The sequence below is a fragment of the Neovison vison genome, chromosome 11 (genome assembly GCF_020171115.1).
Source record: "Neovison vison isolate M4711 chromosome 11, ASM_NN_V1, whole genome shotgun sequence".
NCBI lineage: Eukaryota > Metazoa > Chordata > Mammalia > Carnivora > Mustelidae > Neogale > Neogale vison.
Window position 1 is genome coordinate 118,845,041 of NC_058101.1, and position 16,997 is coordinate 118,862,037.

Genomic DNA, 16,997 nt, shown 5'->3' on the forward strand with positions numbered 1-16,997 from the left:
TGGCTGAGTATACATTAACTGAATATAAAGAACTGAACAGAGGAACAGGGTTTGTGGGGAAGACTTCGCCGTGAGTTTGTTTAAGGGCTGTTGGTTGTTTGTCCTGCCAGCATCTTCTAATCCAGTGGTTCACAAGCTTGACTGCACATTGGCATAACTTGCAGACGCTTTAATAATGACCAATGCCTGACTTCCATCCCCAGACCTTCTGATTTACTTGGTATGGCATCTAAGTTGGGTGCTGGGATTTTTTAAATGCTCTTACGGTAGACAAAATAAGGTCTTCAAAGATGTCCGTGTCCTTTCCCAGAGGTTGTGGCTATGTTAGATTACACGACAAAGAGGAGCTAATGAAAATGAAATTAAAGTTGTAATCTATTGACTTTAAAATAAGGAGGTTAGTCTGGATTATCTGGGTGGGCCCAATGTAATCACCAGGGTCCTTTATCTGAAGAAGAGGGAATGCAGAAAAATCACCGTGAGAGTAATGTGACCCGAGGAAGATTTCACCAGCCATTGCTGGCTTTGAAAAAGCGGGCCTATGAGTCAAGGAATGGAGGTGGGTGCTAGAAGGAGGAAAAGACGGAAAAATGGTGCAACACCCCTACGCATCCCCTACCCGGCTGTCCCGAAGCCTCCAGAAAGGAACTCAGCCCTGCTGACACCTTGATTTTAGCCCTGTGAGACCTGAATCAAACTTCTGACCACCAGAACTGTAAGATAATACATTTGTGTTGTTTGAAACCACAAGTTTGTGGTAATATATTACAGTGGCCATCACAAATCAAGATGGCTCCCCAGGGGATTCTCATGTATCACAAAGTTGGGGAATCACTGCTCTCATCCTAGAGAGTCCCCTTTGTGGAGCTGGTTCTACAACTGGAAAGAAAGACTGATTTACCACAGGAAGACTACCTCGTTACCTGGGACGTTCTTCTTACGCAGCAGGGCCAGCTGCCCTTCCCTGTTGCTTCCCCAGCCAAACGAATCCCCCGAGAGAGACAGGGCGAAGCTGTGCGCCCCACCTGCAGCCACCTGAGTGAGGGGGATGCCGTCCAGGGACCGCACCCTCTGCGGGCTGGCTTGGGAGGGGCACTCCTTCCCCAGGCCCAGCTGCCCGTGGCTGTTACTTCCCCAGGCAAACAGCCGGCCATCTACAAAGAGAAAGCAGAGAAATTGAGAACTGCCAACACACTGGAATACCAAATTCAAGTAGAAACTGCCACCCTTATTCTACAAGTCTTTAATAACTACAACAGGGTTAAAGGAGGTTAGAGTATTCTCACTAAGAGCAAGGAGGATGGTCAAGAACACCTTCAAAAGCCCCTTCCAACAATATCCACTCCTCTTCTCCCTCCAGTTGAGAACAACTCTGTTCCTTCAGCTGCTCAGACCAGAAATTTTGAAATCATCCTCGACTCCCTTCTTTCTTTTACACCCTTCACCATAGCAAATCCTAAAGTCTCTACCTTTAAAGTGTGTCGAAACTGACCACTTCTCACCTCTCCACGGTTAACTACGTTAGCCACCAAGCCTCTGTTACATTTCTCCCGGAAGTTTACAACAGCCCCTCACTAGGCTCCCCGTGTCCATATTTGTCTGTTTTCCAAAGCAGCCAGAGTGCTCTTAAAAAAAAAAAAAAAAAAAGATAGAACCCTTTAGGAATTTGCTATCTTGCTCAATAAAAGGCTAATTCTCACCACAGCTCACAAGCCCCGGGTCACCAGTGTTCCCCAGGACACATCTCAGACCTTTATCTCTCCCTTGCACAAACCTTTCCAGAGACCCTGCTGTTCTGAACATACTGCTGAGTCTGTTGCTACCTCATTGCCTTTGCATCTAGATCATACCTCTGGATCATGGCCTTAGGATCACGTCTTCCTCCGTCCCTTCTTTTGGTCTCTGGTCATGGTGTAAGTGATAGTCTCCCTAACATCATTTATAAAAGAGAAAGATTCCTTCCCTCCACTCCAGTACCTTCTCCCAACTCCTTACCTCGCCTCACTTTCCTTCCTACCCTTATCGCTGTTATATGACATAATTATTTGTCTATATATGTAAGGTTCACTTCCCCTATACACCGTCCAGAATATAAGCTCCATGAAAGCACAGTCTTAGGTGTGTTCACAGCTGTATCCTCTTTGCTGGAGACATAGGCACTTAAAAAATACTTATGGAATGACTCTATGGAAGAAAAAGACCATCAATATTTTACGTTCAATTTGACCAAAGATGGATAACTTACATGAGGTAAAAAAAAAAAAATCAAGATCTTCTAATGCTTCATTGTTTACCCGGAAAAATGCTAATAAAGCTCAGATTTTTATATTATTATATCTAATTTTTCTTTTTTAACTCTTCTAAAGTTATTTCTACCACGAAAAGCATTTCTGGGGCACTTGGTGGTTCAGAGGGTTAAGCGTCTGCCTTTGGCTCAGGTCATGATCCCAGGGTCTTGGAATCCCAAGCCCCGTGTCAGGCCCCGTGTCAGGCCCCGTATCAGGCTCTGTGTCAGGCCCCCTGCTCGGCGGGGAGCCTGCTTCTCCCTCTCCTACTGCTCCCTTGCTTGTGCTCTCTTACCCATCAAATAAATAAAATCTTAAAAAAGAAAGAAAGAAAAAAAGTATTTCTGAGGGCCCACTGCACAATGTCAAACTCATATGAAGGTCTATGAGAACTCACAGTTCACCACAGCAAATGTACTGGGTACGTGGGTTCCACACAACCCTCAGTCCAGAGCAGTATAAAGGCAAATCAATACCCTGGGGAAACACTTCAAGCTGTTTCAATAATGAAGACAAAGGAAAGGAAGGAAGGAAGAAAGACTAATCCTTCTTGTACCCCTGCTATCTGCCATTGGTGGTACAGGATATATTGTGTTCTTCTTTCACTGAATCTTCTAAACGCCCCATATGATAGGCATCAGTTCTCCTACAGATGAGAAAATCGTCAGGTTAAACAACTTGCCCTAGATCAAACCTCTGGAAATGGTAGGAAGGAATTCTCCGAGAGCCACAGGATTATGCTGTGGTCTCATGGCCTTCATGGTACCATGGTTAATTGCTTAGGGTTGAGAAGTAAACAGATTCAGGTTCAAATTCCACTCCTATTTCTTAGTGTGTGACCTGAGGCAAATCACAAAAAGTCTCTGAGCCCAATTTCCCATTTCTACAATGAGGGTACTAATGATGCGCAGCATCTGTGTTTGTTAAGTGATTTCATGAGATTCCAGACATAAAGCATCTCCCATAGTAGCTGGCGCACAGAAGGCAACCAGGCAATGTCCGGAGCCCCTGTGGTGCAGCTGCCATTATGCATACGACATCTCCTGGGGGATATGCAAATGTTACATGTCTCTGGAAGACACTCACGATATGCCACCCCAAAATACGGCATTCTGACATAAGGGTTATTTTGAGCTGAAGGCAACTAAGAATCCACAAATGTGGGAAAAGTTCTCTACCCTCCTCTTATCCACCCCAAGTGCAAGGTATATATTTCCCATTTGAAGGTGTCCTCTTCTCCTGCACCCAGGATGGGGCAGGGACCCATCACCAGAGATGGACAGTCTGCCTTAACATAAGTCCTCACAAATAACCCTAAATAAAATAACTCTTATCTTCTATTAGTTTCTCCCATGTATTTCCACCTCCCATGTATTTCCCTACAATCGGTCATCCTGCAAAGCCCAAGTCCTTCCCTCATTAAAATGGTTCATAAGCCCCTAAGTCTAAACACTTCTTGAGTTTCACTTCTTTTCTGTAAACTTCCGTGCACTAAAATAATAAAGCTGGTATGTCTTTTCTCTTGTCCATCTATCTTTTGTCACTTAAATGTGCAGACTCCCAGGTACTGAACCAAAGAGGATAGGAGAGGGCACCTGGGTGACTCAGTGGGTTAAAGCCTCTGCCTTCGGCTCAGGTCATGATCCCAGGGTCATGGGATGGAGCCCCACATTGGGCTCTCTGTTCAGTGGGGGGCCTGCTTCCTCCTCTCTCTCTCTGCCTGCCTCTCTACCTACTTGTGCTGCCAAATAAACAAATAAATAAATAAATAATCTTCTTTAAGAAAAAAAAAAAAGAATAGGAGAAAAGTTTTTCTTCTGCAATACTCTCTATTGGAACCTTTTAACTGACGCTGGACAAAGGATGGGGCTATTAGTAGAAAAACATCTGAAGTCATAATTTTAATATCTTGACTTTTCTTTCTTTGATCTAAGTAAAAAAGACAAATAGACCTTAGTCTACCTGAGTTTGCTGGTGTATACAACCATTCAGCATACAGGGCAAAGTTCCAGCTAAAACTACTACTAAATTCTGTGACAGTCAGATCAGGTCATGTGAACCGAGATGACCCTTTATGGCATTTATATGAATTAGGCACTACTTAGAGTATAGCATGAACAAAGAGAATAGGGGAAAAAATGAAGAACAATACAGCTTATGAAATCCAAAGAGTTAATAAAACTTCTAGGGGTGCCTGGGTAGCTCAGTGGGTTAAGTCACTGCGTTCCAGTCGGGTCATAGTCTCAGGGTCCTGGGATCGAGCCCCACATCGGGCTCTCTGCTCAGCAGGGAACCTGCTTCCCCCTCTGTCGCTGCCTTTCTCTCTGCCTACTTGTGATCTCTGTCAAATAAATAAATAAAATCTTTTAAAAAAAACCCAAGGGACGCCTGGGTGGCTCAGTTGGTTAAGCGGCTGCCTTCGGCTCAGGTCATGATCCCAGCGTCCTGGGATCGAGTCCCGCATCGGGCTCCTTGCTTGGCAGGGAGCCTGCTTCTCCCTCTGCCTCTGCCTGCCACTCTGTCTGCCTGTGCTTGCTCTCGCTTCTCTCTCTATGACAAATAAATAAATAAAATCTTTAAAAACAAACAAACAAACAAACCCAAAAAACCAACAAACTTCTAAATGCATTAAAATGAGCCCCAGTACATTAAAAATCAACAGGCATCATTCATATTCAAAAAAATTACTTTGTGGGGCATCTGGGTGGCTCAGTCATTAAGCATTAAGCTTCTGCCTTTGGCTCAGGTCATGATCCCAGAGTCCTGGAATCCAGACTCGCATCAGGCTCCCTGCTGGGCAGGAAGCCTGCTTCTCCCCCTCCCACTCCCCCTACTTGTGTTCCCTCTCTCACTGTGTCTCTCTCTGTCAAATAAATAAAATCTTTAAAAAAAATTACTTTGCAATGACACTTAGAAGATCCAAAAACCCTTTTTTTTTTTTTACCTTCTGATAATGCCAGGGAGTGGTGGTGTCCACAGGAAACTTGTATAATTTTTATATCAGTCAGAGTTTTTATCTTCCTGTAATAAAAATGATACAAAATTTATTAATCTTTCTTTAGAGTGGCTCACCAAATGAACTACAGATATTAAAACAATCCCAGGTAAGATATTTGGTTTAGGGAAATAACTTTCTCTTCCTTTCTTTTCTTTTTAAACTGGGCTATTTTAATGTTTTTTTTACAATAGGATAAATGGGTCTCTGGATGACGGCAGATATGTAATTCCAAACTCGGCAGTATTCAAAAACACCACAGTAATGGCAGTTTTCCTGATTGGCATGTAATCGTCAATAATTGTAAGGAGTTATTTGTCTGAAACAGCTGTCACACTGGCAAGTTTGCATTTACACATCAATCATTTTCAGGATTTTTGGTAACCTGGGCATATTTTCCCCAGAAATAACTTTATTTTCTTATTTTTTCTGTTGTACCCTTATTCCAAAATCCTCAAACTATTTTAAACAAGACATCAGCACATATAAAGGTACAGAGCAGGGACTTCTGAGTGTCTCAGCTGGTTAAGTGACTGCCTTCGGCTTAGGTCATGATCCTGGAGTCCTGGGATAGAGTCCCACATCGAGCCCTGCATTGGGTTCCCTACTTGACAGGGAGTCTGCTTCTCCCTCTGACCCTCCCCCTTCTCATTCTCTCTCTCTCTCTCTCTCTCTCACTCTCTCTCTCAAATAAATAAATAAATAAAATCTTGGGGGGAAAAAGGTACAAGCAGAATCCAAACAGTTGTAATACAGAAGTGATATTTATTAGATTTTAAATGCAGTATATAATGTACTAACTTTTATTCTGTACTTATTGACTTAAAAGAAAAGTTTCTTCATGCACATATGACACAGGGCTTTAGAATTTATAGAACACTGTTATTTATATCACCTGATTTAAGCCCTATGCAATAAAGAAATCATTAGGTTGAATCCTACTAAACTGCCATTTTTGTGGATCAAAAACATAACTATCCGCAATTTCATATGGTTGAACCTAACAGAACTCAGAGCTCTGGTTTGGTCTAGGGAATCACGTTATAAATACCATGTTGTAGAACTAGACTCAAACCTTCATCTTTTCATTCCAAGTTCAATGCTTGTCCCCCAAAGCCACACACTGTCTTATGCAGTTAAAAACAAGAGAAGTAACAAAACGTAACTTCCAAGTATTAAAAATTATACTTTTAAAAATTCTTAAACAGGGCGCCTGGGTGGCTCAGTGGGTTAAGCTCTGCCTTCAGTCAGGTCATGATCTCAGGGTCCTGGGATTGAGCCCCGCATCAGGCTCTCTGCTCAGCAGGGAGCCTGCTTCCCCCTCTATCTCTGCCTGCCTCTCTGCCTACTTGTGATCTATGTCTGTCAAATAAATAAATACGATTTTTCACCAAAAAAAAAAAAAATTCTTAAACATATAATTCCATGAACACACAATTCAGACTGCTTGTTGTATCATTTGTCCTAGAAAGGTGTTTGTGAGGAAATGATTCTCCCCCCATATTACTACATAAAATATTAGGATCCAGTGGCTTAAGACAGAACAAAAAGGTCATGTTGGGAGGAAAACTCTTCCTCTTCCAGGTTGGATCCAGTGGAAAGAAAATGGGGACATGCACATTAACTGACAATAGACAGATTAACAGGAGAAAAAAAACAAGGCTTATTTACATGTACACAGGGGAGCTCCCAGTAATGGAAAATCTGTGGAATCACTTAAAATATATCAACAGCCAAAGGAAGGGATTTAGGACTTCAGTAGGAGAGTATGGAAGGTCCCATAGGTTTTTTTAATCTTGATTGGGCAATCTGTCTTCACAGCAACTGAATTCAAAAGAAACTCACTACAAGCTATTAATGGCAGCTTTTTTTTCAAGGAGATCCTGCTTTAGTCAGAAAGGAAGTTCAGATGAGGTTTCTTTCTGTATCTTCTGTGTAATGCTTTTACTTTAAAATAATACTTATTTTATTTTATTGATATTTTATGTTTACTTCATATATTTTATTTATTTATTTATTTATTTATTTATTTACTGGGAGGGTCCCCACAGTTATTTCCAATACATAAGATGTAGATCAAAGCGTCACAGGTTCTCATTTCAAATGCCCTGTCCTCCTCCTTCATAGGACTCTAATTAAGCAAGAGTTGGTGTTGGAGGTTTTTTCCTGCCTCTTTCTCTCACTATACTATAATCATTGAGGCTAGGGACTGTGTTTGTCATAGTCATCTTTGTACCCTGACATCTTGCATAGTGCCTCGCCCATGAAACTGAAAAATAACAGATGAATGAATGACTGAATGGAAATACTTACCTAGGTATAAGATTTATTTCCTTAAATTCTCCAATTCCCAGCTGCCCTTCAGAACCAGCCCCCCATGCAAAGACCCTTCCTTTGTAACAGACAGCAAGAGAGTGTTCCTTTCCACAGCTCACGAGATCAACACGTAGAGTTTCCAATGCCCGTAATCGTTCTTCAGGAACAAAAACAAAACAAAACACCTCAGAAGATTATTAATTTAACAAGAAGTTTAAGACAACAAGTTTACTTTCTTCAAAAAGAAGGGTCACTCAGATTTCTCATCCTTTCCAATGGACTTTTAAATCAAGGCCTGATAATCACACTTAAGGTGTGAAGGAAAAAAGCTCAATGTATGTTACACTGTCTGTGTGGGAATATGGTTGCCATTCAAAAGGATGAGTTTCATGGAGGAGGGGAACTTGTAGGGATTATGAGGCTTGGCCTAAGATTTCTCTATGATGATGGTAGTAAAACAAAGGGAGACAGAGAACAGATGTCTCTTCCAACTTCCCAGCCTTGAACAGTGAGAATAGTGAGTCCCTTCTCAGGAAGAAGTGAGCAGGGAGCCTTCCCCATGAATGTGAGAGGCAGAAGCCAGATCCTCTCACAAAGAGGAATGCAGTAATATGCCCTTAATGGGTCAAAGGTGCCCACAAATGAAAACCTGGTCATTACAGCATGATTCTGCTAATCTAAACTGCTTTCCCAAAGTGTTTGTCTCTGAATTATAAGAGGTTTTGAGTTAAATATATCACTACTAGAAAAGTTTTTGCTAATACTTCAGTTTTCTTTTTTTAAAAACTTTGTGATCCTATCCTTTTCAATGATTTATGATTCTGCTAATCTAAACTGCTTTCCCAAAGTGTTTGTCTCTGAATTATAAGAGGTTTTGAGTTAAATATATCACTACTAGAAAAGTTTTTGCTAATACTTCAGTTTTCTTTTTTTTAAAAACTTTGTGATCCTATCCTTTTCAATGATTTATTTTCAAACTATGGGATAATAAGAAATATCCCAAAGGAAAAAAAAAAAAAAAAGAAATATCCCAAAGATTCACACACTCATGAAGGTAGAGACTAGTACCACATTCCTGGGGAACAATTAGGCATCGGTATCATGTTGCCTCTCATCTCCACCTAAAGGATCAGGTTATGCCACCCCGAAATATACCTCTTTGACAGAATGATGATTTTGTGCTGAAGGCAACTGAAAATCAACAGATGCAGGAAGAGTTCTCTGCCCTCCCTCTAGACACCTAAAAGGAGGGCATAAATTTCCCTTGTAAAGGTATCCTTCCTTTCCTACACCAGAAAGAGAAGAGGAACTCTTACCACCGGAGCTGGCACCAGTCTCCCCCATATATTTCCAGTCATTTCCCCACAACTAATTATCTTTTGAAGCTCAAACTCCCTTTTCTTTGCTAAAATGCAATATAAGTCCTTGACTTTAACCACTTTTGAGTTTCCTTTTTTTTCTGTGAGCTCCTGTGCACATAAAATATTAATACAATTGTATATATTTTTCCTTAATCTTTGTCTACTTAGTTTGCAGGCCTTCAGAAAAAGAACAGGGTAGAGGAGAAGTTTTTCCTCCCAGACACAACTCTTGGTATTTATTTTGAGTAAGTAGTCATAAATTTGGTCAAATAATGGCAATCACAGCATTATTTATAGCAGTCCCTAATGAGGAGAAAACCTAATGTCTATCAAAGAAGAAGAATTAACTTGTATTGTCAAAGCCTGGATGTTTTGCAACAACTTAAGTGTTTTCAAAACATACATAATAAAAAAGCAATATGTTCATGATATCATGTTTCGTAAGAGCGCAGTTTATAGAGCAGTATAGGTACCGCGTATACAAACTATATAATGACATGCTTTTATAAAAGTAAATAGAGAATAGAGCAAAAAAGCAAATACATCAAAATATTATAGTTGTCGGGGCGCCTGGGTGGCTCAGTGGGTTAAGCCGCTGCCTTCGGCTCAGGTCATGATCCCAGAGTCCTGGGATCGAGCCCCGCATCGGGCTCTCCGCTGAGCGGAGAGCCTGCTTTCCTCTCTCTCTCTCTCTCTCTCTGCCTGCCTCTCTGCCTACTTGTGATCTCTCTCTGTCAAATAAATAAATAAAATCTTTTAAAAAAAATATTATAGTTGTCTTTGGGTAGTGGAATTATAGGCAATTTTCCCCCCTGCGTTTCTATAATAATTAGTAATGGTAAAAATGCTATTATACTTTTTTTTTTAAATTTTATTAAAAGATGCCCTGGGGTATTTCTGAGAGAGTTAGGGATGTTCCACCCAGAAACCACGTTTGGAAGGTCCCTCCAGTCCGGAGAGACTCGCACTGGCACGGATTGGTCTAGAAAGGCTCCGTGGGAGGGACCACGCTGTCCCGTTAGGTTCCGCTCTCAGTTACGCTTTTAAGATGAACTGGAAACCGAAACAAACTGCGGTTCTGGAAAACGAAACTAACGAAGTTGGGCGCAGGCAGCGTAGAGCATCGTTTGGTCGTCTCGTGGGGCCCAGAGACACGGGGCTCCCAGCACCCCACTACCTGGCCCCCCGCCCCGCACCTTTGTCCCGCACTCACTTGGCTGCTCCTGGCGCTGCACGGCCCTCTGCCCCAGCTGGCCGTGGCTGTTGTCCCCGTACGAGTGCACTTCGCCGTTGCTCAGCAGCAGCAGGGAGTGGCGCTCCCCGGAGGCCGCCTGTCGCAGCTCCGCACCGCCACGGCCAGCCGGCCTCCGGCGCAGAGGTCCTGGGCGGTTGGTGTCCCAGCAGAGGTACATCGCGCTCCCGTGCGCCGCGCCTACGCCTACGCGCTCTCAGAGGCCAGTGACAGCTGAGTGCTGCTTTGCGGAAACCGGAAAGCCAAGTGGACCGGCCGGACTTAACCTAGAGGCCAACTCCCCACCACAACGCCCCCGCCCTGGCACTCTTAGTCATCCTGACGTCCGGCCAATGGCTTTTGGAGCTCAAACGTGAGCACCCAGTGCTGAGGAGCGCTGAGGGATTCCAGAGGAAGACTCCTGCGTTCACTTACATACTAGCTAAGCAGCTCACGAGCTGTGTGACTTTGGGCCAGTTACCTAACGAAGCTGTGCCTCAGCCACCACATCGATGACACGTGGACAGTAAATCTACCCTTAGGGTAATTCAACAGGTAATGCATAATGCTAGAATAATGCTTGGAGTGCTCAAAAGCATCTGAGTGCCTACCCTTTTTTCCTAGGCTGTTTTGGGCAGTCCTAAAGCAAAACCCTCTTGGGACTAACACTGTCCTATTTATAAAGGGGTAAATACTTAGTATAATGTCAAGTGGCAACATTACAGTAAAGTAATAGAGGGTGGGGGCAAAAGGAACTTTGGGGTTTTAAAAAAGATTTTACTTATTAAAAAAAAGATTTCATTTATTTATTTGAGAGAGAGAGAGAACAAAATCAGGAGACAAGGGCAGAGGGAGAGGGAGAAGCAGGCTCCCTATTGAGTAAGGAGCCCCAGTTTGGACTTGATTCCAGGACCCCAGGATCATGACTTGAGCAGAAGATGGAGACTTAACAGACTGAACCACCCAGGTGCCCCAGGAACTTGTTTGTTTTGTTTTTAATAAGATTTCAGGGAACACTTCTCAGATGAACTGATATTTGAGCAGAGTCCAGGGGACATGGAAAAGGATGGTATGTGTCACGCTCATATCTAAAGGCTGAAGGTGAAGGAGAGCAGTTGGAAGCTTTTGAACGGAGAAGTGACTTGATCGGACTTCCGTTTTATTTATTTATTTATTTTTAAGATTTTATATATTTGACGGTCAAGATCACAAGCATGCAGAGAGGCAGACAGAGAGAGAGGAAGGGAAGCAGCTCCCTGCTGAGCAGAGAGCCCGCCGTGGGGCTTGATCCCAGGAGACCGGGATCACGACCCGAGCCGAAGGCAGAGGCTTTAACCCACTGAGCCACCCAGGCGCCCTGGACTTCAGTTTTAAAAGACTTATTCTAGTTATGGTAACATAGTAGAAAATGGAAGCAGAAAAGCCAGTTAGGAGAAGCTGCTGTAAGAGGCCAGGTCTGAAGGTTGACCTTGGGACTAAGGCAACACCCTGGAAGGGAGGAGAGAACAAATAATCACATTCAGATGTTTTGAAGGAGTCCACAGGTTTGCTGACAGGTTGGAAGTAGGCAGAAAGAAAGAAAGGGATTAGGATTATTCCAAGGTTGGCCTGAGCAACTGGGTGAATGGTGGTTCCCTTTCCTGGGATGGGGAACCCTGAGGGAGCCTCCAGGTTGGGGCTGGTGGATCAGGAGTCCAGTCTGGTAATAACTGTAAAATGCTTGTTTATATAAGGAGGCAATAAGACCAACCACTTTGGAGCTGTGCAGGGAAGTCAAGGGAGAGTCCTAAAATTGGGAGTCCTCAGTGTAGAAATGAGAAATCAGTCATCAGATGGCTCAATGAGATCACTCCGTGCGGGGTGAATGTGACTAGCACAAAACAGAGGACTTAATCCGGGGAGGAAAACCAGGAAGGGTGGTGTGTACTAAGCAGGTGAAGGAAAAGGAAATGATCACCTCTGTCAACTGCTTGTTGGGCAAGATCTAGATTGAGTGTTAGTCTTTAGGTTTGGCAAAAATAGGTCACTGGGGACTATGACAATGTTAGCCATCATTGGCACTACTGTTTTATTTTTATTATTTAGCACATCCATTCATGTACTCTCCGCTCCACTCTTCTTACTACTACATTTTAAGTTCTCTATAGACAGGGATAAATGTTCTTTTGTGATTGTTGTTGCAAGAGTGCCTGGCACATGACAGATGCTAACAAATATGTATTGGACAAAAGGGTTTATGAGTGGCAAGTAAACGAATAGCATTCAGACTTCAGGTTCTATTTCAGTATGTACTCTATATAACCTTTTTCTGAATAGTAATTTCCTCAATATTTATTTCCCTCATGCACAAATGATAAGAGTTTGGGACCATCAGCATAAGACACTAAGCCCTCATATTAAGTCTATCTTTCTTTCTTCCTTTTTTTTTTTTTAAGAGAGGGGGAGGAGGGGCAACAGAGACAGAAAGAATCTTTTTTTCTCCTTTTTGAAAGATTTATTCATTTATTTATTTGAGAGAGAGAGCACACACACATGTGGATGGGGGGTAGGGCCGAGGAAGAGGGAGGGAGAGAGAGAATCCCAAGACTCCCTGCTGAGCACAGAGCCTGAAATGGAGCTCTATCCCATGACTGATGAAATCATTACCTGAGCCCAAATCACAAGTCAGATGCTTAACCCAGTGAGCCACCCAAGAGCCCCATATTAAATATTTCTTTAAAACAAAGCAACTGGAGAGCTAACATATAAATGTATGGTGTCCCCACCACCTAGTATAGTGTCTGATCCATAAAAAGAACTCATAAAAGAACTGGCTGGCTCAGCTGGTTGGGCAGCTGACTCTTGATTTTGGCTAGGCTCATGGTCTCCGGGTCCTGGAATTGAGCCATCTGTTGAGCTCTGTACTCAGTGGGGGTCTGCTTCAGGATTTTCTCTCTCCCTCTGTCCCTCTCCCTGCTTGCACATGCTCTCTCTCTAGAATAAATATTTTAAAAATTAAAAAAAAAAACTCAATGAATGTGAGATGAGTGAATAAAATGCAAATTAAAGAAGTCGATCATACTTTTATTGTTTGAGAAAAATATAATTCTCAATTCATCTGTGTTCATGCATTTGGAAAGGGTAGCTCCATTTATTGACTGTTTATCATGTGTTGGCTATTTTATATAAAATATCTAATTTAGGGGTTCCTGGGTAGCTCAGTCAGTTAAGTGACAGACTCTTGGTTTCTGCCAGGGTCATGATCTTATGAGTTGTGGGATTGAGCCTCATATCGGGCTCCCTACTCAGTGGGGAGTTGCTTGCAGATTCTCTGCCTCTGTCCCTCCCCCCAGCTTTTTTTTTTTTTTTTTTTAAGATTGTATTTATTTATTTGACAGACAGAGATCACAAGTAGGCAAAAAGGCAGGCAGAGCGAGAGGGAGGAGGAAGCAGGTTCCCTGCTAAAAACTCTGGGATCATGACCTGAGCTGAAGGCAGAAGTGTTAACCCACTGAGCCACCCAGGCACCCCTATCGCCCCAACTCTTTTGCAAATGCTCTCTCTCTCAAATAAATAAATAAATCTTTTTAAAAAATGTCCAATTTTGTTCTTTCCTCACTTAAGAGTGTTTTGATTACAAGTGACATAAAACATGACCGAAGTTCATTTAAGCAGAAGGGAAATTTACTGTAGATTGCATTATTATTATCATTAAAAATATTTGATTTGCCTCCGTGCCCTATGGCATCAAGCTTGAGCATGTGATTTTGTTTTGGCCAATGACATGCAAGCAGGGAGTGTCTTCTGGGCAGATGGTTTAAGGGCCAATACTTATTTTTCCTCCTTTCTTTTTCTTCTGTTACAACAATTGGTGATTTTCCAGATAAGCGATTGTTCCATCATCCTGGGACCCAGATTAGAACCAACAGCATAGTGGAGGTGTAGCTAATTTATGTAGTGTAAGTGAGAGACCAGTCTTTGTTGTTTTAAGTTCCTAAGCTTTGGGGAGGTGTTATTACACCCATAGTGTAACTGAGCCTCTTCTGACAGTCACAGATCTAAAACGTCCACCAGTATGGCTGATTTCAGGAATTGCTGTCAACGAGGACTTAATGTCAGGGCACCTGGCTGGCATGGTAGTGAGTTTGAGCCCCATACTGGGTGTAGAGATTACTTAAAAATAAAACCTTAAAAAGAAAACAAGGACTCAACTTGTCCTAATGATTCCATGTCTCTGTATCTCTTCACCTTGTCTCTTGCTCTGAGTGCTTCATCATCCAGCTCCAGTGTGTACTCCAGAGTTCTAGAATCTCCTTAGAGGTAGCAAGAGAGTTAAGAGAACTCTAAGCTTTATACCCAGCTCTCAGCCTCACAGGCTTGCAGAATCTAGTGTTTAGTCATGATGCTCTCACATGTCCACCACATGTCTAGCTCTCTGGTTCTTCACAAATGGCCAAGACAATTAGGATAGCCGGTGTAAGTCAGTAGGAAAAAAAACTGACCTAGTGTCAGAACGGCTAAAATTAACAAGACAGGGCACCTGGGTGGCTCAGTGGGTTAAAGCCTCTGCCTTTAGCTTAGGTCATGATCCCAGCGTCCTGGCATTGAGCCCCGCATCAGGCTCTCTGCTCAGCGGGAAGTTTTCTTCCCTTTCTCTCTCCCTGCCTGCCTCTCTGCCTACTTGTGATCTCTGTCTGTCAAATAAATAAATAAAATCTTTTAAAAAATTAAATTAAATTAATAAGACAACACACAAGGTGTTGTGGTGAGGATTCCCACCCTTGGTGGGAAAGTAAACTAGTACAACCACTCTGCAAAACAGTATGGAGGTTCCTTAAAAAGTTAAAAAATGGAGCACCAATTGTACTACTAGGTATTTATCCAAAGGATACTAATGCAAAGGGATACATCACCTCACCGTTTATAGCAGCATTATCACCAATAGCCAAATTATGGAAGAGCCCAAGTGTTCACTGATGGACAAATGGATAAGGAAGGTGTGCATACACACACACACACACACACACACACAGAGCAGTATTACTCAGCCATAAGAATGAAATTTTGACATCTGCACAACCTGGATGGAACTAGAGAGTATTATGCTGAGTGAAATTAAGCAGAGAATGAAGAATTATGCTAAGTGAAATTGTCAAGAAAAAGACAAATACCATATGACTTCACTTATATATGGAATTTAAGAAACAAAACAAGCAAAGGGAAGGAGAGAGAGAACGAGAGAGTCAAACCAAGAAACAGATTCCAGCCTCTTAGAGAATAAAATGATGGTCACTAGGAGCGCCTGGTGGTTCAGTGGGTTAAAGCCTCTACCTTCAGCTCAGGTCATGATCCCAGAGTCCTGGGATCGAGCCCCACATGGGGCTCTCTGCTCAGCAGGGAGCCTGTTTCCTCCTCTCTCTTTGCCTGCCTCTCCACCTACTTGTGATCTATGTCAAATAAATAAATAAAATCTTAAAAAAAAAAATGATGGTCACCAGAGGGGAGGAGAGTCTGGGTTAAATAGGTGATGGGAATTAAGGCGAGCACTTGCTGTGATGAGCCCTGGGTGCTGAATGGAAGTGCTGAATCAGTATATAGTACTCCTGAAACTAATACTACACTGTATGCTAACTAACTGGAATTTAAATAAAAATTTAAAAACAAAACCCTAAAACAAACCAAAAAAGCTGACCTATCTAAACCGCATGTTAACTTGTTAACCTATGTGAACTAGTGCAGCTTTATCTATAAATTAGGAGTAATTTCATCTGCATATACAGATAAGAAGTGGTAGTTTTGATTTTGAACTCTAGATGGCAGTATCAGTCAACTTGATCTCTTCAGTGGCAGCAACCATTTCTCAGGGTTGGCGGACTTATAGTTGACATCTCTTCTCTATAGGTAGTATTACAATTATTCACAAGGACTTTAGTGATTTTCTTTCCCATGCTTATTGAAAGATATTGGTATTTAAATTACTTAGAAAAAATAAAATGCTATACTCAAGTTATCCTGTTAGTACTGTAATTGTCTTTCTTGAACATTGCATTGTAACACTGTAACAATCTCAGAGCACCAGAACATAGCCCTGAACTGGGAAGAAAGAAGAAAAGTGCCTCTCTAATCCTAGAAACGGTTGCCGCTCCAGCCAGGGCTTCAAAACGTGTTACCCAATAACAAATTGAGGGCTGCCCAAGAATTGTATTTGCCTTTGTTTTTGGTTTTGGTTTTGTTTTAATTTTATTTATTTGCTTGCGGGGGGAGGAGCAAAGGAAGAGGGAGAAACTGACTCCCCACTGAGAAGGGAGCCTGACATGGGGGTTTAATCCGAGGACCCCAGATCATGACCCAAGCTAAAGGCAGACCCTTAACTGACTGAGCCACACAGGCGCCCCACCAAGAACTGTATTTGAAACACAGTTTAACTTGTTAACCTATGTGAACTAGTGCAGCTTTATCATAAATTAGGATTAATTTCATCTGCATATAATACAGCAGCCAAGTAATAATGGTTTAAATACAGAGTAATGATTGAAATACAAATTTATTTTCTCGCACACAAAAAGCCCTGAGGTGAGCAGTCAAGGGCACATGCGACAGCCCCATTATTTTTCAAGAACTCAGGCACCTTCTGCTTCCTTAGAGAACCTAATTGTTACCTAATGTTCCAATGACTGCTGGAGTTCTAGCTGTCACAGCTCTATTCTAAACATCTTGGAAGGAGAAATGAGGTTCCTTCCCTAAATCTCATACATTTCTGCATGCATCTGATTAATCAAAATGTCTTCATATGGCTATTGTAGTGGGAGAAGCTGCTGGAAAATGTAGTT

The 16,997-nt window shown here is 42.3% G+C and overlaps 1 protein-coding gene across 3 annotated transcripts in view; it reads right to left on the reverse strand.

The window, feature by feature from the left end:
• The window catches only part of HERC6 (HECT and RLD domain containing E3 ubiquitin protein ligase family member 6), a 63,678-nt gene extending 53,222 nt beyond the window's left edge, over positions 1-10,456 (reverse strand). For 2 of the 3 annotated variants that reach the window (XM_044224534.1, XM_044224535.1), the window contains exons 1-4: positions 10,171-10,456; positions 7,594-7,753; positions 5,230-5,306; positions 924-1,154 (exon numbers count right to left, since the gene is read on the reverse strand). In XM_044224534.1, coding sequence (XP_044080469.1) covers positions 924-1,154; positions 5,230-5,306; positions 7,594-7,753; positions 10,171-10,369 — 667 coding nt within the window. In that variant the 5' untranslated portion in view covers positions 10,370-10,456. The remainder of the gene's footprint in view (positions 1-923; positions 1,155-5,229; positions 5,307-7,593; positions 7,754-10,170) is intronic. The other variant, XM_044224533.1, reaches the window with a different exon arrangement.
• Between the last annotated feature and the right edge of the window lie 6,541 nt (positions 10,457-16,997).